The 23,038-nt window shown below is 38.0% G+C and overlaps 1 protein-coding gene across 7 annotated transcripts in view; it reads right to left on the bottom strand.

Annotated features, from left to right (window-relative positions):
• Window positions 1-23,038, bottom strand: part of KIF13A (kinesin family member 13A) — a 105,583-nt gene that overhangs the window by 47,046 nt on the left and 35,499 nt on the right. For all 7 annotated transcript variants that reach the window (XM_038128393.1, XM_038128394.1, XM_038128399.1 and 4 more), the window contains exons 3-8: window positions 16,976-16,988; window positions 10,844-10,904; window positions 3,389-3,481; window positions 2,727-2,907; window positions 1,620-1,707; window positions 204-338 (exon numbers count right to left, since the gene is read on the bottom strand). In XM_038128393.1, coding sequence (XP_037984321.1) covers window positions 204-338; window positions 1,620-1,707; window positions 2,727-2,907; window positions 3,389-3,481; window positions 10,844-10,904; window positions 16,976-16,988 — 571 coding nt within the window. The remainder of the gene's footprint in view (window positions 1-203; window positions 339-1,619; window positions 1,708-2,726; window positions 2,908-3,388; window positions 3,482-10,843; window positions 10,905-16,975; window positions 16,989-23,038) is intronic.

The following is a 23,038-nucleotide window of genomic DNA, read 5'->3' as shown; positions in this document are numbered from 1 at the left end:
GTGTCAACATAATCTTACAAAGTGATCCAACTGTTTGTTTTATGGGGTGTGCTTCCTCACTCTTCCAGGGTTCTGTCAATCTTAATTACCGGACTCCACGGTACCAAAAGTCAAAACACAGTTAAACAGATGATTTATGTGGAAGAGAAAGGAAGAAGAATCATCCACCTCAACTCCATAAATTAATCAACAGAAATACATACACCAGAATGCAGGTCATAGAGCGTCTGAGTCACTATAATATTGAACACAGCATGAGAGCGGCTGCTTTCTTCATTCATGTTGGTTGCAGCAACTGTTCGTGATTTGTTTCCCTCTGACATCAGTGACTCAATATCCTAGAGCAAAAAGAGTAAAAAGGGACGATAGGATAAAAGCAAAGTATTGTGCTTGCTAAACAAAATCCCCATCTAGATGGAAGGGTGTGTGGGACAGAGGAAGAAAGGAAGGTAGAAGTAATGAGAAAATTCTTTGCACATTTTGAGATGTATTGCTACAGAGGCATATAAATCCAGAGAACAATGTCAAATCATATCTCTGTTTTAAGTGCTGCACTTAAAGCCCAGCAACTACAGTCAATTCACTTTTTCCTTATCCTCTGCTGAACTATGTTGCTGACATCCACATTACAAATCATATGGTTTAATGCCAGGAATCAGGCCAGCACAGATTCACTTACACAAGAGAATACAGGGCATCTCTTTACTGACCTGCACTAATGCTATCTTCACTTAATTGGCTCAAAACATTACCTCACTTCAACCTGTACCTTCTCACATGTGCAAGACAAAGATGACTATGCAGAGCCTGATATATGTGCTTACTGAGTCTTCCAAAACCTTTTCAGAAGTCATCAGCCAAAACCTAAGCATGAACAACACGCACTAGAATTTGCACAAAGGAGGTGTGCTTTCAAACTCAGCAATTCACCACAGAAGCTGCAAAAGCAGTTTTTATAACTGTATCATATGTACAGATGCTGCAGAAAAATTAAAAAAATCCCAAAACATAAAAAGCAGGACATAACACTACACAAATAATTAACATTTTTAAAAAACACTTCCAAATCAGATTTCCAAATCACTTTCCTCACAAAAAGAAAATCCTACACAATTCATAAAACTGCACTGCTTTAATTATTTCCATTGTGCCTACAGTGGTTCATTGGCTTCTACAATACTGATTTATTTGAATGTGTTTTGGTAAATCAAGTGGGCTTCAATGCTGTTGTAAGTTAAGTTATGAACTACCTACATAAAACAGAATGTAGTATTCAACAACAAAGTCAAATTCATGCTGAAAGACTGATATCGTTATTTTAGAATCCTCATATTTCCTGTGTCAAGCAAATATTGTGTTCATGGCATATTATTATATGCAGTGAAACTGCAAGTTAATGAGACACCACTACTGTATTTGTAACAAACATAAGGGCAAACCCAGTGCTTCCACATGAAATAAATATTCCTGAAGAATTAGAGAAGATCTTTGCAATAGCCAGAGACCATAATCACCCAAGAATCAAAATATCTGGATAGACATTAGTTTACCTATTCTGAGACTCCTATTGCTCATGTACATAAGTGTTATTTAAAAACTTCTCCCTGGTTTAGATTTACCTCAAAGTTTGTAACAGCCAGCTGAGACAGGCCATCAACATAGGGACCCAACACCTTGTGCTCTCGAACCTTGAGGGACTGCCGACTCCTGTGGAATAAAGTACACCTCATGCACAATCTACTAATTAGCATGGATAGCCAACAATTACCCTAATATGAAATAAGTACCTTCTACATAGCAGAAGTCAATTTATGTCTTTTTTAATTGTAACAGGAAGAAGAAAGTGTTCCAGAATTTGTAACTCAAACAATAAAGAGTCAAACCAATCTAACCAGTTTTGATCTATATACATAAATTATTTTTAATGCACCTTCCCACCTCAGTATTTGTGGCTGGAACAAAACCCAAAATGCCTTAATTGGCAGAAAAAATGCTGAGAGAAAAAAAAAAAAAAAAAAAAAAAGGGAGGCTAAAAACCCTCCCCACAGCAATTTGCTAAAGCTTCCATTTCTTCTCACATTTTCTACACTTTATTGACACATACCGAGTAAGTCTGAAATCTATCTTAGTTAACTAACTTGCATACAACACCTTCAGCAATTATGTTCAAGAACTGAAATATAGACCACATATATCAGTGCTCAGTTGAACAAGTCTTGTCAAACCACTTCCTGTATACACATCTCCAAGCTGGAGCGCCTAACCACTATTTCTGTGTAGACAAAATAGAAGAAAGAATTCCTATGTAAATTCTAAGGTGTCACCTTTCCATGTTCAAAAAAGTTCAATATCTAAACCATAAGGACCTAGCTGTAAATAAGCTTCAAATTTCTCCTAGCTGATGAAAATACCTACACAAATACTGCCTGGATCATCTGGCAAAAATACCCCAGAATTTATTCATATGTGGTCTTGCTTTCTGGTGGTAAAGTACTTCATACAGTATTTGCATAAGTAGGATGGTATCCTAATGTTTAAATTAATCACACTAGTGATTAATTAATGAATATTCTCTTCTTTCTCGTGTTTGATATCTAATCCTCTCTAAAGAAGTCATATAAGCATACATTCTGAAAAAACCTTCTCAGAGACTTCCAAAACCAATTTCTATTTTTAGAGTTTAGAGAAAAAAGCAGAAGGCTGGGGGGGAAAGTGAAGCTACTCACCCTTTTGGGTCAAGCAGATCTCTGACTTTCTCATTGTAAATTTCCATATAGGACACTTCAACTTTAAAAGTATGGGATTCATTTTCTTCTACAGAGATTCTCTGAAATAAAGCACAACAGAGCCGTGGGATCAGACCCAGCTGCTCTGCATTGCCCATCATGGAAAAGGATTTTCCTGAACCTAAAAGAAAAAAAAAGGGGAAGAAAATGCTTTAGAATATAATTTCTTAATTACTCATTCATTCAAGCACATTTTAATTTTAATTCTTTTTTTATTGCTCCAGGAGCATGTATCAGAACAACACCACATGCCATTCCAGACAGATAGCTTATTCTTTGGACAAGGTAGAAGCAAACAAAAAGAGAAATAATCCTGAAGGTTTCTTTCAGTAGGGACATTACTTGGAGCCCCTTGGAACACACTTAAACACTAGAAACCGAATGAGTCTCCAGTAGTCAGGCTTTGAAAGAGGCCCCCACAGGTAGCAACCAGGATCATACTGACAGAGCTGCTTTTAGGAACTCACTCCTTGGACTAAATATATATGAAATATCATGCTATTTCAAAATACAATTTTTAAACGTTATCTACCTTAGTATTTATGCTTTGTTGTTCTCACTTCCCATGTGCACAAAGTGTTCTCCCCCTTTAGGGCACTCACCTGTCTGTCCATAGGCAAAAATACAAGCGTTATATCCCTGAAAGGCCTTTTCCAGAATTCCTTCTCCAAGGCACTTGAACACCACTTCTTGACCTAGAAAATAATTGGGTTTATTTTAAATTGTATAACATGCTAAATTGACTGAAAACAAGAATAAAAAAGGTTTGCACGTTATTTTTTATGATTAAGAGCACTGATGGAAACTTATTATTCATGTACAACTGAGTGATAAGATCAAAACTGTTGCTACCCGTGTTTAAATATATTGCTGATTATGTTGTAAAGTGAGCAGTTTTCAAAAGCTGTCATAGAAGTTGAATGCTTAGAAAATAACACAGATGTCTAAATTTTTTATTATTTCAGGGTAGTTTCTGCAATTAATATACATTATTTAATCACAGAGTCCGGCAACAAAAAGAGTCAAAACAAAAAGAGTCCCATAACAAAATTTCAATGAAAACCATTGGTGAACCAGGACATTAGGGGCACACTGGAACAAGTAGTTGTTCTCTTGGGAACTTGCCACAAGTTCCACCATAAACATCATGGATTCCCCCTATAGCAAAGTGATGTTGGAACAAAATAAAAGCATTCCAATGACATTCAGGAAGAAAATGTGTATTAGGAGGCTGTGAGACTTCAACAGAGCTGTTTGAGGACATATTCTGCCAAATCCATAATTTGAAACATCAGCTGCAGAATTTCATAGTTTGAATATTGACTCCCTGAGCCAGGCAGATTTTAGATGCACTTCAATCTTTCAGACATAGAAGATGAAAATAGTAATATTGTTTGTTTTTTTAACAGGAAAGCCCAGAATTTGTACACCACAAAGAAAGTTAATGTGTTGTCTGCTTTGAGTTCTGATCAGACAATTACACCAAGCTGTGTGAACACCCAAAACAAGGGCAGCTGAGCTAAGGACAGTATTTGTTCACCTTCAAGTGTATGGTTTTAAACTTAGATTCACTGCCTGGTGACTTTCTGAATACCTGTGACCAGCTGCCTCTCTCATCTTGGTATGGGAATTTCAGCAATTATCAGTTGGGAGAAATTATTTCTTACTGTGGATGCAGTAGTGACTTCTGTACTATCAAGATGGCATATGCTAGCATAAATCTTGCTACATAATTACTTATGAGAACATCTACATTCTGTACCCCCGAGAATTCCTTCAGAACCACCTCTGGAATGACTGCAGAACGTTTTAGAGGCATGTAAATACAACAAGAAAATACATTACCTTCATTTTTCCCTTCATTGTAACCTAATTTCTTTTCTCCTATAAAGAAAAAACTAGCGCAGTGATGTACTATGAAATGGTCTTTGTGTCTCTTTCTAGCTGAATTTCTAAAATTCCAAAGCGTCACTGGAGTTGCATTAACACAGTTCAGAAATGCAGAATATAGGAACTAAAATCAGAGGAAAATCCACTGTATTCTGGAGTAACTCCATTTCCTTCACCATGTACATTCAGTCACTTCTCCTTCAACTAGGGTCAATTTATATTATCTGTGCTGAGAGAGCACTGTTCAACAGCCTGGAAACAGAGAATGTTCAACTACTGATGAATTAAATATATCAGCAGAAGATTTTAATAAGAATGTAGAATAAATAAAAATTTGCTTTCTAACCAGCTCCTGAGGGACGCACTTATTATCTTGCTGAGCGAGAACACAAAATCAAGCAACGACTGAAGCTGACTATAATATTAAAAGAAAAATAAAGTATATATACATTACACAGTGATTGTGAGTGGAAGACAAAACCATTTGTCAGAAGGGGGAAAAGCTTTCATCACCCACTTCTGACAAGCAATTAACCAGTAACCTCCTCCATGTTTCCTAAGGAAAAAAAAAGCAAATACCAAAGTGTTTTAAAACTGTGCATGGACATAATGACCATGAGATGACCTAGAGATTCCTTTACTGATAAATATCAGGGAAGGAATCCACTTCAAATCTCACCGGCAAAGCTGGGTTTATTTTTCAGGAGATACTTAATTTTCAAACTGTCATCACAAACACAAAATCAATGAGGCACTGATATATAACTCTAAAATGGTATTTTTATTACATATTTGAAGAGCTCAGCAATACCAACATAGACAAATGGGTCATTAAAAAGTGTGGTTTACAGTAACCAGTCAAATGATCACGGGCTAAAATAAGATTTGGTTTTAAGTGCACTCACAGAAAAGAGCACAAAATGCTGAACTTCAAATATGGATATTTTATTAACTTGAAAATGCAGGGCACTGAGAGTAGCAGTATATCATCCACGATATTTTGCTGTTTTTCATTAAGAAACCACACTGTTTCCCCCTTGAATTTTATTAGTGGGCCTGCAAACTGATTACAAACTCTGTATCATACAAAATTATGTCCATATGCATTTACGGTCAAAAGAAATAATATAGATCCAGTGTCAACACTGCTGCATTTCTGCTTTGCTAAATAAATCAATACTGCCTGCAATTCATACTTTTTCTTATTTATGTGACTTTTCTTCCACAGATGCCTAGCATTTAAAGAGGTAAGCAGGGGTTTTAACTTATGACCTAATTTTCAGCAAATGGGAAAAATTTTTAAAAAAAGAAAGATTACCTAACAGGAGGATTTCCCCTACACTAACCCTTACAGTCTTTAAGAAGGGAATTCCCAATCTTCCAGCGGCTAAGACAATTTAGCATCTTAGAGACAACTAAAGGCCAGAGATATCCATCCCCTCACCCAGCTTTTGCTCAGAGCAGAGGCAAGCTCAGGACAGCATGGCCAAGGCTGCCAGGGAGCCCAGGGTAAGCAAATGAGCTGCCAGCTCTCACACGCCAGGAACGACCCTCTGCCCATCCTTTTGAGGAAAGGGAAGCAAAGTCTAGTGAACTTTTCTTGCAGACCAGGAACAGCTTCAATGTCAAGTGAAAACTACAAACAGACAAGACACTTGTGTCTGCTCAAAATCCACAACTCACTGTCTCTCGTGAGGGCAGAAGGGTAGAGTTCTTTAGGCCAATTGCCTGGTTTGCTTTCTTTTAAAAAGGAAAGTGCTGCAGTCAGCATACATATTTCCTCTAAAATTACAGTTTAGCTCCAAGTCAGGTGTACGGCCTTTCTGGAGCCTGCAGAAACACAGAGCTGAGATTTCAGGCCAAGCATGGTGGAGGTTAAGGAGTTTATGAAAAATCTACAGGCAAGTCAATACAGAGTGGGGTCCTAGGAATGGACCTGTCTAAGTGCTGCAATAGTTATTTATGCCATCTCTTGAATCCTTCCCCAACGGAAGGGTTTCTTTTCTTCCTTTTAAAATTCCACTTCATTGCAGACTTCAATAGGCTCTTACTGTTGTCCAGGCTTGTAAAAAGAATCCTTTGTTCTCATCTCTGAGAATTTCTCAATATCCTCCTCTTCACTGAAATGCTGAGCAGTTATTTGTCTCTGGTGAGCTTTTCAAGGCAAGCAGGTGTCCTTTATCCATGAACTGATTCCCGACCCATTCAATTCATGAACAAATAGCAATAAGCTATTTTGCTCATTCTCAAAACACCTCTACTGCAGCCTATAGACAAAGCTCATCCCTCTTCCAGATCAAGGCAAACTCATTCTGTCCTACAACCAAATTCACTCCCCCCCTCAAAAACTACTTCATTGGCTTCTTTTTCATCCCTTCCCAATGAGAGATCCATATTTTCACTGAACACCTAACTATGTCTTTCAGAAAAAAATAATCAGAAAAAAGGTGCAGGAGCTAGCATGTGATGATCAGCACAAACCATTCCTTGCTTGGAATGACACAGACACAAACTGTTCAGAAATGCACAGCATCAATATTCAGTATAAAAACCAACCAAACAAAGACAAATAAAAAGCTCCCCACACTGAAAGAGTATAGGCTTAGATGAGATATATGGAAAAACTTCTTTACTGTGAGGGTGACACGGCACTGCCACAGGTGGCCCAGAGAAGCTATGGAGGTCCCATCCCTGGAAGTGTTCCAGGACAGGTTGGATGGCGCTCTCTCTAACACAATATATCAAGTTGCTAAAGAGCCCCCTTCTCTTGGGGGGTAGAGATCAGAGCACCAGTTCCACAAAGGCTTGTAAAGAGTTTACTTCTCTTCTGTACTCCAGACTCCCTGCTGTCTTTATGAGAGCCAGTCCTGCAAGGACAGCTGCAAAGATGCCCTCTACAACTTTTTCATCACCAGAAGGTTACCTTCACTATTTCTGTTGGTGCTATCACTGGATCATTTAGAATTTAAGACTGCAGTTTTCATTTCAACAGGAAAAAAATTGCTAAAAAAGCAATTCTGCTGCCAACAGCAACAATACCCATGTTTTCAAGTGCTGGAAAGATAAGGTAGGTACTTCCCAAAAATGAGCAGAGAAAGAAAATTAGTAAGAAAAAAATAAGCCTTATGTTCAGCCAAATAAGTTGAAGATCTCTCATAAAAGAAAGATGACTAGTACCATTTTAGGGTCAGCCCTAACACCCCCAGAGCCTGGGAATTATTTTCAATTACCCATGCAATTAAGTCAATCCAAACAGGAATCTTGCTCTTGAGTGAACAATATTAGAAAGTGCTGATAGTAGCATAAATTGATCAATAAAGGGAGAAATAAAGTCAAGTCTGATCGTGTGTAACAGTTTTAAAGATCCTGAAACAAATGTGCATTGCCAGAAGTGGACAAACATTGGGTTTGTGAGCATTAAAAAAAAAACAGCAAGGAAGAGTTATCCACGTATGTTGTCTGTGGTGCACATCATTCCGTGTGTTCTCGTGACCCACCTGTCAATCTGCTAAATCTTTATTACAGTGTGATATACACAACTATATATCCATTCAACATAATGCAAGATGAGCCCATTTGGTATTGCACAGAGAGCAATGACTGATAGGGTAGCCTAGTACTTGTTAAACCTTCCACCCTTCCACTGTATCATCTTCCACTGTATTTCTGTGATACAGTTAAAATGGTTTTTCAAGGAACTACATTTGTTGCACATGCCTTTTCTAAGAATTTTACTTCAGCCTAAAGCTCATACACAACTTACATTTTCAAGCAGTCTGGACTTAGCTTTCAAGCTTTATATATGTTTCCTTTTAATTGTGCAACTCATCCCTGCTCCTGGCAATGACATTAAATTTACACATCCACAGGGAGCTGCTTTGGGGACAGAGTATTGAATGCACCTAGCTTCCAGATCAGCATTCCTTCTGTAGTTCAGCATCCAAGAGATACCAGTTTAGCTCCAAAAGTCAGATGGCATGTCTGGACTCTAAGATTGCACCAAAGACTATTACAGCATTAACAGTCTCTGGATGTAAGACAAGATGCCTAGGACATATTTACAAAGTGCCTAGGACAATGGAGGTCTGTTCCACGAGGCAAAGAAGTTATCAGAAATCCCAACAAAATCCAGTTACCGTATTTTTTTTTGTTGTTAATGCATATGCACATTGAGGCCAAGCTGTGAAAACAGACTTGAGGAGCCTTAATATTAACAATATATAAATCTGAAATATTGCTGTATCAGCATTTGTTTTTTGGACCTAAATCAAGAAATGCTACTGTTGTATAGGACAACATCAGCTCATGCCCAAGCAGGTGAACAACCCAATAACTTACACCTGAAACACTTTGGGTTTGGTTTTTAATTACTTTAGTTTCAATATTGTATCAGATTCATTATGTTCTAGAACATAAGGCCCGGTTGTCATAAGATAGCTTCAAGACCATACAACAAACACAACAACAACAAAAACAGTGAAACCATTGTTTTTTGTATGCAAGTCTTTAAGCTCACATTCTTAGCATATTTCTGGAAAAAAAAACCAAAAACACCACCAAAGCCTCCCACACAGCCTTCCACCAAGAAAGAAACTCCAACAAAACACCCCTCCCCCCTCAACAAAACAAGGGAAAAACCCAAAGCCAAAAACCAGTTTTGTTTTGTTGTTTTTTTTTCCCCCCAGGCAGGAATATTGACTGGAATAGGCAAAAAAACCCCAAAAACCTCATAACTTACTAGCCAGTAAGAAAGTGGAAGAGATGCAAGGCACCATTTTCTAGAAACCAGTCCAACAAGAGGTTAATCTACACACACATAATAAAACTTCATTTCTTAGATAAGACAAATCCACTTACAACTTCTGAAAGGCACTAGAGAGATCTAGCTTTCACTCAAATGAAAAATAAACAGATCTAGAACCCCACTGAATTCACCTGGAGATGGGTTAAACCGAGACAGTAACAGGTTCAACTGGTTAGGACTGGTTCTTGGGTCTATCCCATCTCTGCTGTGGGTTAGATCCATGGTGTACCCAACAGGTGTAGCTCCCACGGGCACATGGGGCCAAAGTATGGGCACATACCATCACCTCCTTCCTTTTAAAGGAAACAGGGGTGTGCAGACACACAACAAGGTGCTGTGGGCTCCAATGGCTCTCCCAGCCTGAGCTACAAATACTGTGCAGTGCACCTGTTCAGAGCAAACACAGCTCTTGAAGGCTGAACAAGTGAAAAACTTTTTTTCCTGAAGAAGCCTCTCTTTGCTCCGGCAATTAAGAAATATAGTGGAGTCCTTAAGATTTGAGATTTCATACCAGAGCCTACAGTAGTCAGAAATATATTTTTAACACATGTATATGGCAGCTCATCTATATGAACACTTATATTTATCACTTATCTTAAACTTTGAGGAAATGAACCCTACCAGCTTTCAAGATTTCTTATGGGCCAAGAAATTTCAATATATGAATATCTAAACTTCAGGTTTTTTCTTTTCCAGGAAAAAGCCTTGAAATCCCAGTGTTCAGAGCTTTCTCTACCAAAACAAGTCCTCTTATAAAATATTAATATACTAATAGACAAATCCAGTTATGAGAAAACTGCTAGGATTACAATCTTATGTGGATTATCCAGCTTTTGGGAGGAAGGAGTCACAAAGCTGATCACTCAAAACACATTAGGGATCTGAACAGTCAGACTATGAATCACTTGAAAGTCCTGCGATAACCACACTGTCTGAGGAGAACATGCTTTATTCCCCCCTCTCATGCACAGAGATGCAGAGCACTGACAACATGCACATTCATCACTAGCATCAGTCAGAAGTAACTGCTGATGCAGAAATGAAATTCTAAGTGACAGAAATGACAAAAGGCACTTCCAGGCAATAAAAAAAAAGTTATAGCTTAAATGTAAAAACATCTCTCCTCAACAGTGTCCCAGGCACCTTAAAACTTGCATTCCTTCTCAGCTGAGGAGCTAGTACCAGATGACTCAATTCCTGTAAAAATGATAAGTCTGCCTTTGTGAAGACGTCACGTGAGCATCACAGTGCAAAATGCAAATAAAAAAGAAAAACCAACAAAACCAACTTCACAAAACAAAGGCCCAAACTCCCACATGTTCTCAAATTATTTACGCTGCCCACTGTATAGAAAATAGTTTACCTGCATATTTTGTGGTGTTTGATTCATCCATGGACCAGAAGCAGTGATCAAAGGCAAACACCTGTAGAAGCACATAAAAAAGACAAATTAGGAACCCTGGCTATAAGACTTTTGTTTTAAAGCAGTACATATCCATGACCATGTAACTGCAGTTGGGCTCTACTATTTCTTCAGATCCTAAATCAGAACTGTAAAAAGGCATAATTGGCAAAAATACTTTTGTGTAATCAAATACTTCTGTGTAATCATGAGAGAAACAAAGCTCAATACTTCTTTTCTATCTGTATGACACACTATACAGATTACTCCTTACTCTTTTCCCTAACACAGCTTACAAAACACAGACAAAACCTAATAATGAACTCCACTCTTCCCCAGGCACCAACAGCGACAATGTTTCTGTTAACAGTAGCAGAACAGCAACACAAGGACTCAATACTCAGAATTTGGTGAGATGACTATTTAGCAGACATCAGCACAATACACACAATTTTTACCATGGGATGCACTTCTCATACTCAGAAGAGCATTACTACTCACATGACTTAAGGAGCAAATAAATAGTATTAGATTATCCATCTAAACAAAGAGGACAGTAGTGCATCTCAGAAGAGGAAGCTCAGAAACAACAAATAGAACATGCAGCTCTATTAGAGAAACAAGCTATCAGAGCCTGCTCCCATGAAAAGACTTAATACCACTTCAGTCAAGAGATCCAGTGAGAAACTGAATAAGATTCAATATTGTGCTCAGAGGGCTTGCAAACCTGGAACAGTGTCCTGTAAAAACACTTAACATGCTGGGATTTGATCCAAGTTTATTTTCCTGCAATTCCAGAACATCATGACAGACATTTTTTTTCACAGCTTCAGGTTGCTACAAACACACCTTAAGCTGCAGTGTATTTTCCACATTTTGCCATCATAAACTGACTGTGGACGAGTTAACAATATCGATTCTGGTTTTGTTATTGGGGTTTTTTGGGGGGAAGCACAAGGGGTGGGAAAAATCTCAAACCACCTTTTTAATAAAACTTTGCCTGGGTCAAGATTGTCTTTGCCTGGTCATCCAACAGCCTCTGTCAGCTGAAATATGCAAATTCCCTAGAGACAAATCCTGAGGTGAGGACAAAGATGGATCATTTTCGTTTGGCTTTCGGGGATGAAGAACATCTTGAAGTCCCAGCTATTCAGAGTTACTACACAACATAATCTAGAGATACGCTGCAATCTAACCCTTCCCAAAATACTGACTGCTGCAAGTATTACAGAAGGTAACACCAGGTTAGCACAACAACCTCACCTCCTTCCCTTTCCTCCAGCTTAAAGCAAAACACATCAAATGGCCTGAGAGGAGACTTAATACTGAGACAACACTTAGTCTGTAAGAGTGAAGAGTTCTGGAATTCCCTTCTGAAGAAAAAACAAACAAACCCATAATAATCATCTAACAGGGAGGCCTGAGTCACTGCAGCACAAATAGAAACAGACATCATAGTGAATCAGGATGATCCCTGACGTGACTGAGTCAAAAATTGTCATTTGGCCACTGAACTGCAAGTAAAATGCAGCAGTTACTCCGCCTTGTCTTCAGACAGTCACATAAGTTGGGGGCATTTTAAGTTACCTTTTGTGCATTTGGTCATCAAATCTAGGCAAAAAACTCTGTCATCAGTAAGAACACAAACCCTTTTCCTAACTTCTACAGTCCAAGAACTACTGTTCCTCTTCTCATATTCAAATTCTATGGAAAATTTTGTCACAGGACTTGCTAACAATATCTGGTCTCTCCGATGATCAAGTGGCAAGAAATTAAATTACAAAAAAACCCCAGACCCGACTGTAAGGATTCAAAACTGACCATTCTTCCCCCCTTAAAACTAAGTGTTATCGGCAGTGGATCACACAGACCAGTTAAAAAGGTTACTTGGCTATACATGCTTATGTGTAATGACTTAAATGTCAATACAGCACTACTAAAGGCTAATTTAATCTATTGTCCTACACATTTTCCCCTTGGTTAACACGGAAAATGATGACAGGATCATTCAATGACTTCTAATTTAAACACTGGTCTTGCAAAAAGACTCTTAAAACTAAAATACGGGCTTGAAGCCAAGTGTTTCTTCTAGAAAAGCAGATTTTATTGGGATGTTTTTAAAATGGTAAAAATTAGTCAGGCTGGTTTTAAAAAGTCAAAAAATTATTATGCAATAAGAAGAGAAAAATTCTGCCTTCAGATAAAACAAATGTAAATATAGCATTTTAGTTTGTTTCCATAATAAACATAAAAAAGGTTGGGCATGGATTTGGTCTATTTATACATTCTGTTCTGGAAAATTTCCAAATCCTTCTAACAGAAGTAACAAGATTACTTAAAAAAAAACAACATCAGGCAAAAAGGCAGAAACTGCTGGAGCATGCACTATCTGCAAAACATGCAGAGCAGCTGCAGCTAAACTCCCCTCTCCATTAAAACAGGCAGGCAAACACTTAAACATTACTTTGATTAGTGATGACAAAACAGCAACCTTGAACATTCCCAGCAACCATACCTTAAGGATTCACCCAACCAAAACAATTTTATGGACAACTGAGACCTCTGGGAAAACAGATTGCAAACACAGGAATTAACAGAGTAAAAATAAGGCATGCAGGAGCAAGACACATGGTCCCAATCAGCAAGGCTTTTCAACATGTACATCAGGAAGGCATTTTATGGGAACGATCTGTAGGACAGAATTCTACCAAAATAGACAGAAAAGATAAATTCTACCAAAATTGTACAGAAAAGATGACAAAAAGATAACTATTTTATATTTTTCTGATGCCCAGCACAGGAACGGCAGTACAAGCAATCCCCAGTTGAGCATGGAAGCATACTCGGGGTCAAGACATAGAACATATGCCATGAAGAAACAACTAAATATTCTAAATATTATCTAATGTGGTCCCTTCTTTCTCCTCTCTTCACTGATTATTCTTCATTAAAATGGAAGTGGTTGCTATTACTCTTTTTTTCTGATAGAAGTATTATCAGAATAATTATTTTTCTCTTATTAATTTTTTCTCCCCAGAATCCATTTTCCTGAAAAGGGTATTAAGCGGCCTGTAAATACAACTACCAAAGCCATGAGAAATTCTGTTAATGTTCAAGTCTCAAACTCAATAGCCAATTTTCAAACTGGGCATTATCAGGCACTGAAAAAGCCTTTTTAGCAAAAAATCTTCACCAACCTGTACCAGAAGTGTATCTACCAACTATATCAAAACTACTGAAACGTATTTGAACAATGATATCTGTGACACAAGCAGAACCTTTTACACTTCAAGCACCCTATATAAATTAGTTTTTAACTACATTTTGGAAGGTGCTTAATAGAGAATAAGTATTCTTTATTTTCATTAATAGTGTTCTGGGCTTCTAAACAACAGAGGGAATTAACAAACAAGCCTTTAAAATTTTCTCATTTTCTGCAAGATTCTGTATCTTATACTTCATCATAGTATCTAAAAGAGAAAGCTAGGTAAAAGGAAGCTGCCAGAAACCTGCCACACTAGGGTAGTAGGTTACAAAGCAAAGATTTTGAATGAAGGGATGAATTGGGTACATTCAGCACAATCGTATGAAAATGGAAATTTATGAGAAAGAGCTAGCTGGGAAGTGCTGGATCCCGGTACTACTGTAACCAGAATCATTATAAATGTGCACATTAGCCTAAATAAAGTAAGTTATGTAGGTCATTTCTAGGTTATAGAGAAGTGTACTTGGAGTGTTAGCAACTCTGAAAAATTGTACAAAATATTTGTTCTGGTAACCACAACATTTAAGAAAAATGAAAGATATGGGGCTTTAAATGCTTCAGCAAACACCTGCAGCAGTTTATGAGAGCTGATGATTATTTTGCTAAGGAGACAACTAGAAGTTATGGCTTCTTCAACAAGGCAAACTGGGATGCAGGTCTATGCATCCATCACATGTGTCAATGAAAAAATTTAGAGTTTTGTCTCAAATTCACCTGTACCTGTGGCTTTAAAATGAAATTGCAGATTTTAATTAGATTTTAAACTAGAGGAGCAATTGTGCCTGCTGCTGCAGTAACGTATCACAGAATCTGAAAAGAGAGCCAAATAGGTGCTCACATTTTAAAAGCCAAAACAACATTCTGCACAGCATGTTTTCATTAAGGTTCCTAATCAATGGCTCGCAGAAATAATAATTTTAAGGGTTTATGCATGTAAGTATACTTATGGAAACTAGTTACAGGTAACGAGCACCATACCCAATATTAACTGCCTGCCAGTTTAAGCCAAATTACATAATTAGTTTCAAAAGGAGTTTAACTTCTCATTCATTATTTTTATGAAGTCTAATCCTCAGTATAGGCTAGGCAGAGTCTGGGGCTTCCAGCATTTAGCAATGCATTACCCAGATTGAACACAATCCCTAACACACTGTCTGTGCAGCTATAAAATGTTCCAAATGTATGACCAATGTTTAATGCCCATTTCTATCTGACCAAGAGATGGCAAATTAATCACATTTTGCTTTCATTGAGAAGCAGTCAGTCTGACAGGTTGGGTGACTTATGGGGCTAGCTGGTTCCTAAAAAGGAAAGGAAGGGAGAACTGAGGGAGGGAAGTTTTCATTCACCAGGCAGCTGTTCCTACAGCCCTCTTACAACTGCTGATGGAGATAAGTAATACGGGAGATACACAAGGAAATGGCAGACAGAGTCTACACCAGTCAGCTTAACGTTCATGGAAGCAATTAGAGAACTGAAAAAAAAAGTTGGTCACTATGACAAACACAAGACCTGTGACAGGGCTGAAGAAGTGTGGAGAGAAAATCTGAAGGGAACCTGGGACACAGCTCACAGATCTCAGCTCAGAACACTGTTTTACCTTTGCCACAGAACTACACTTAAATGGAATGTTTGCAGAAACAGCAAAATATAAAGCAAAATTGCATCCCAATATCCTTATATAATTTTTTTTTATCACAGTTTCTGAGCTATCAAGTGGATTTGGGAAAAAAAAATTATCCATGGCTGACGACAAAGTAGCCCACTAAAGGTAAAGAGACTTCCGTTATTTACAAAATTTTATTTTAAAAATGTTTGATTTTAAAATTAACTATGTGCAGTACCCTAAAAACTGTACAAATCAAGAAATCTCATACCACATTTTTACAAACTCAGCAATGCCAGTTTTCCCCAGATGGTGCTAACCTTCTTCTGTCTCAATCTGGTAAATATTTCACATAACATCATAAATTTCAGCACTATAACTTAAGGATATTAATGACCATCCAACTATACCTTACAATAATGTGACATTTACGCACAAGCCTGCAGCTGTTCTGGTTTTGTCAAGGAAACACAAGGCCATATGTAAGCTTTTACATAATATCCAGAATACTTTATCTGCCTATAATGGAACACAAATGATGCACTACACAAAATGAAGGCTCTTGTAAAAATAATGCTTTTTAGGGAATTACAGCATCAGAAAGAAGGAGAGCTCTCTTCCTTTAAATAAAATGTTTAACAGTGATTAAACTCTCTTCTATTAAGCATATCAACTGATAGAAGAATGTTATTAAATGTCCCAACAGGTACATATCACTTGTTCTCCTGCCCTTCCCCTGTACTACAAACAACACAAAAAATCTTTTCTATGTGAATTCTGGTGCACTTTGGCAACTTTTACACTAATTACTAATTCCTGACTATTGTCAAGTGCAAACAAAAATGGTTTATTTATTACTAGATGTTTTTTGTTGCCTTTTAAAAATAGCATTTGAACTTTTAAACAGAACTGTTTGTAACGAAATGTTTTACACACACTACTTATTCGGTCTTTCAAATGTTTTTATGACTGCATTAAAATTTTGGCTTGTCCTGGTCACAGCTTTAACAAGCCATGTGCCTTGCCTGCACGTCAGTTGGATTAAAATATATTCATCTGAAATTATGAAGCTTTTAACTTGGAAGTTTGAAGAACAGATTTTTTTTTAATGTTTTCCTTTTTTGGAGCCATGTTGTTCACATATTACAGCAATATGCCCAACACTTCTGCAGTGCTCAATATTTTCAAGCAGATACAAATGTAAAAGAGACAAAATACTTACCTTTGGTGGTTTTCTAGGTGATTGGCAATAAACCCAGCAATAGTGATGAGAAGCATGAATACACCATTCACATAAAGAGAAGGGAACAAATAAAAAAAAGAGAAACAAAGTCAGTGTATGTTATTACTATAATTTGAACTTTTTTTAAATCCACAATGTGTTTAAGAGTAATCAGATCAGAAGATATTTAAATGAGATACCACATATTTTTAACCAGTAATTACTTAATTACTAATACTGTCCCACATTAAAAAGAAAGTGCCAGATTTCTTACAGATATAAAAATCTAACAGAGCTGTGTTCCAAAAGAAAGACAAGTATCTGTTTTGTCATAAAAGCCCATCTCGGGTGGCAAATAAACCGAGCCTGCAAACCGGCAGACCAAGGTGCCAGGGTGAAGCCCCACTGAGTTCAGCAGTGCTACACAAACATGAGTAAGAGTCAAGCAAAAGTATCTTGCAGAGATTACAGAAGTGAAGCAAAAGAAACCTGTGTAGGCTGTGCTCTCCCCGGTCACAGAAAGCACACAAGAAACCAGGGCAAATACGCCATCACCATTCACCCAGCTCCAACGAGTGCTATCACAAATAACACAGGGATGACAAACCCCCAGCCAAAAGAAAACAGCTCAGAGCACTTCAAATTGTCCTTAAATGCTTTTATGCTTTTGCTGGCAGGTATATGGCTACATTATAAATTCAATCGCCTTGGGCTTTTCTGGTGGAATTGGTTTCAAGCAAGATTGCTGCCCTGTCTCACTGTGCAGCCCTGGGCCCCCTGATGCCAATGCAAGAGAGGAGGTGAGCACGCAGTGCAGAGCTAGACTGACTTAGGCCATTCATCAAAACTACAACCTTAGGTATATGTTTAAATTACATATGGAAATAGGAAATTTCCACTCGCTCTTCACATCAAGGGAAAAAAAGCATGGATGAAGGAAAGAGAAGAAAATGTGGATGAAGAGAAAAAATACAATGAGAAAGATCTATAGACAAACAACACAAGCAGAGAATGCAGTGAGGTTTATAAGAGAAGGACACAGATGAAAGGTGTAGCAACAGATGCACTACACAAAATTCAAATACATCAAATATATATTTCTGCACTCTCAGTGCAAACAAACACCTGGGACCAAGCCATGCCTTCATCCACCAGTCTGTACATACCAGCCCCACCAAGTTGGAAGGAGGACAGGGAAGACACAAAGCACTTAGAGCAGTTTTCTTAGCAACCCACAATAGAAGGGCTCAGCAAAAAACTCTGAAGGGATGCAAATCCACAAACACATCTTACACAATCTTTTCTGCCTACTCTCAGCTGGTACCTCAGATGACACATCTACCTGAAACAGAAGTTACAGAGCTGGGACACAGGACTGGTGTAATGCAAACATCGTTTGCCTCCAGCCAAACCACCCGCTGCAGCTTTACCCTTTCATTAGTGGTGGCTACACAGCTCAGTCCATGGCTAGCTGATGTACAGGTGGCTCAGAACTTGTGCAGAATGCACTCTTATCTGCCTGAAAAATACATTTAGCTCTACCCTGAATATTACCATTTTAATCCATTTTCAGATGTGACGCAATTACAATGTTATCAGCTTGTCTAGACAGAATCCCAGCCCCACCTCTAAACTTCCAAGTTCCTACTGAAAGAAGCCATCCAAAGCCTTTTGGAATGCTTTTAAATACACTCATACCTTCAAAAATAATTTAGGATTATATCAGCTATACTAGAGAATTCCTGATAGACTGCTGTACAGATTCAGCAGAAGTCCTAAACAGTTTATTTGGAAGTAAAATCCAACAGAAAGTTTACAATTGCTTTTTCTTCCTGGGATCATTCTTGTAAGCCCTAATTAGAAAAGGTACAGAATATCGCTGAAGTAAATAAATGGTTTGACACATGATTCTTAAGACATTTACTTAAGGAGTGTGAGCCACTACCTTTTTGGAAGTCTCCTCTAGTTTTACTTTGATGTTTATTTCAAGAAAAGCATAATAGTCACTTTTTAAACCCCTGGTGGATGGCAGAGCTTCCCAGCAGCATCACTGATCTCTGGGATTTCAAAGCACAAGGAGCTGCAGCTTCCTACCATATGTCACATCCAAATGCTCCAAACTCTTAATACCAACTTCAACAACTCCCTGCATCACCAACAGCAATATGATCAAAGGCCTCTGGAATAAGTCAGCTATATTAACTCACAGGATAGGTTTTTAAGCTATTTGGATATATCAGCTAATCAACTCAGTGTTACCATCATTCTGGCAGTGATTCAGATGGAAACACTCCAAAATACTTCAATCAAAGGACTCAAACTAATAACTAAAAAAACTGTTTACAGTTTACCAGAAATCACATCTGTGGCAGCTTAAAGATGTGCTATAAAATCCTGCATTAGCCTAACCAATTTTTGACATATATTTGTTTGCTTTGCTGTCTTTCTTTTAAAAATATGTGCTTCCTTACCTCTTTCCATTTCCAGCATTTTTCAGCTTCATAGATAATTGAAGCTGTCTCAATTTTTACCAAACAGTGACCACACAGATGTGGTCATTTAGTGTCACAGCTGGGGCTGGAACGGCAGAGACACAACACACATATGGACATCAGATCAGAGACACAGCAACTAAAATGCTTATTTCCAGGAATTTTTAATTCCATGTCTAGACATCCATGGTGTAAATGACAAGATACAGGTATGGCTTTTGAGTGACAACAAAATCTCCTCTAAAGCAGACAGCTAGTATATACTTCAGGAAATTATCAAAGTTACCTAACATTGTAATGCATCTGCATCACAGCAGATTTTTGTTTAACCTGACAGGCATCTTTAATCTGTACACTAAGACAGAAGACTGACTTTTCTTAACATGCCTAGAATTCAAAACGTAAGCAAATACAACCAGAGCCTGAAAAATATTCTCACAGGTCAAAGGAAAAGTATGGAATTCATGACGACAAAGCCCACTGAACTTCTGGAATTCCTCCTGCCTTTGTCCTTAAGTCTTCATGACTTTAGTAAAATATCTCTAGAATGAGTTTTTACTAAGCAGTATGTCTTGTGTGGGTATCTACTCAGGCTTTTTGTTTCACAACAGTACTTAGCCTCTCCAGCCCTGCTTGGCTAACATACATCAAGATCTCAGAATGCTTAGCTACCTCAAACTTTAAGCTAGCTAAAGAAAGATAGGTTACAGAAAGGTGTGTGCCAATGTCAACTTTTTATTCTGTTATCTCTTGCTGAAACAAAACTCAATACTTCCCACATTTGCTAAGAGAAGTGACTCACAAAATGTCAGTTCTCATGTTCTATGTCAGCACATGAATGAGAAGTCTTCCTGACTGCACTCACATTTTCTCTCTAGCACCTCAGCCTATTGCCTGTGACAGCACACCACAAGAGGAGTGCATTTTGCCAGTTTAACAGCAGCAAAGGTTCTTCAATTTTTTTAGCTATCCACAATCTCTCTCATAGGAGCCTCCTTTTGTCATACAAAAAGTTGATATAAGATGACATTGTATATTCTGACTAGAAAACTAGTTCCATGCAATAGGAAGCAACAGAAGACACTCTTGCACTATGAGCACCCAGAAGTATGCGATATTGTCATCTTAAAGACTTAGTAACTTTCAAATCAAGACTTTTTTTTGACCCTTAGTGATTGTAGTCAGTATTCCCAACCAAATGTTGCTTCCACCAGCAGGAAAGACATTTTATACATGAAAAAAAAAAAAAAAACCAAAACCTTGAAAGAACTATTTTTCTCTATATTTCATGTAATGAAGCTTCATCACCCCACCCACCCCCAACCCTCAGTCAAGAAAGTCACCTTTAATAGGGACAAGGTACATTATAAAACGAGCAGGTAGGCGTAAAACCAGGTATTCCACATTAAAGGACATAGAGCAAGAAGGAGTCTCTGAAAAACAGGTCTTAGATTCTTTGGAACATGCACACAGCTCAATTCATCTCCAATTCAACTGTTCTAAGCAGCCAAGTAGGTCACAATTGTACTATAATTATTTCACATTTTGGAAAGTATTTGGGGTTTTTTTCCCTATACTTTCTCACATTAGTTAATCAAGGTGAAGCAACCATAACCAGCTATTTTAAATACCCACACACAGCATCTATGAATGAATGAACCAGATGAGTTTGCAGCTCTTGTAAGCTGACTACACCGAAAGTCAACATCTAAGACACTGCATTTGAAAAAACTTTTTGCTCTCATCACATGTGCAACCACAGCAAATTCACGGTACTGACTGATTTCCCAAACACATAATTGCTTACATTTAGTGGTTACATAGTCATTGACATACTCTTCAGGGTCACTGGTCAAAAGAATTATTACAAGCAATTATCAATATACAAGAAAATGGAGAAAAGTCTTCAGGTCTTTTTTCAACTTGTCATATAAAATATAGTCTTTCCCCTGCAAGCACAAAGATGATCAAATTGCAAAGATCATCCTGATAAAAATTATATTTCTTACATTTCACTGCTCCAGTATCTCTTCAGTCCAAAGACCAGCTGTTGAAAACAAGTATTCTAATATTTTCGAGTGGTTTAAAATTTGGTTTAGTTTTTTAAAATCAGGCTGCCTTACAGCTCAGGCTGAGCCTGTCACCAGCAGTGTGTGCTTGCCTCACTCAACGGCAGAGTGCAAGGGAGCAAACCTGTGGAAGGATGGTCATAAGGAGTGTGCCTTGCTATCCAGGACAGAAGTAACCGCACTGTTTGTTTATCCATGTGTGTGCAGCTTCCAGCATGGCAGCAGCAGAGACAGCAAGCACTCAGCACTCCTAACTGCAAACAGTGTAAATTATGTAGAAGCAGAGAGATCATGTTTCTCCTAGCTTTCACAGTAAGGTCATGCAGCTCTAGGACCTCTCCTTGTATCCTGGTTTATCACTGCAGGCTGTTACCTGCAGGCTTGATACCAAGCACCTTAAAAAGTGTGGCTTTGCATTATTGATGAACACTGTACTAAACTACCTAGATAAAGATCACAGCGTGGCACAGCAGGAATTTCAGGTGATTATACTACTGATAGCACACCACTTTCTCTACTAAGAACACAGAAAAAGGACAGTTATTTGCCCATTTCTCCCATAAATTTTCTAAAAACAGAGTAAAGTAAATGGCAGGGGCAATGCCCTTAAAGGGAACAGCATCCCACCTTTGTGTTTGTCTGGGGGTACCTCCTGTACAGCTGACTAATGAAGCTGGCATCACAATTCCTTAGTGCAATTCTTGGACGAGTTACTTTACATACAGTGTGAGCACACATACATACACAAATATAAATAATTAGTTATTTTATATTCTTGCATAAGATGAGCAGCACATGCCGTGTTTAATCCTCCTACCCAGCAAAAGCCTGTTCTATAGACAAAACAATCCTTTGAAGGACAGCAAAAAAACCCCAAACATTTTAACAAGTAAAGCAATTTGAGCAAGTGCCTGCATAATAAGGTGGTAGCTGATCATAATCAGAAACACCATGAGAAACAGACGCATACTCTAATAATAAGTTGTTCTCACACGCTTTATGGAAACCTACCACATGCAAAGAGACAAAAGTCAGACACTGAAATCAGAACGACGAATACTGCAGTGCAAGTTAAACAAAACAGACATTACAGTAGCAGAGCGACTTCCATGACACAAAGGAAACAAAGACGCTTGGGTATTTCACCATAACAGGGATCCACTGAAGTTCAGTCACTACAGTAAGGAAACAAACCATAATCTGCAGGTTATGAAACCAACCCAAGCTCATTAAAGTAAGTGAAAGGCATAATATTCTGACATTTACAAGATGGAAGACAAAGTGTCAGCTGTCCAGGAACATCATTAGTTGCTAACTTACCTTCATTCCCAAATTCTGAGTATTTTTACTGCCCAAGGCATTATTATTCCAATGCCAACAATTTGTTCAAGTGTTTCTAACCTTTACACAGAAGTCTTGATGTCATGTAAAAACAAGTTTCTATTGACAGCCCAAAAGAAGACAGATACCTGGCCTGCATGCACATCACTTCGCAAACAGCA

The sequence above is a fragment of the Motacilla alba genome, chromosome 2 (genome assembly GCF_015832195.1).
Source record: "Motacilla alba alba isolate MOTALB_02 chromosome 2, Motacilla_alba_V1.0_pri, whole genome shotgun sequence".
Taxonomy (NCBI): Eukaryota; Metazoa; Chordata; class Aves; order Passeriformes; family Motacillidae; genus Motacilla; species Motacilla alba.
The sequence above is the reverse complement of the archived record's forward strand: the minus strand, read 5'-3'. Positions and strand labels throughout refer to the sequence as shown.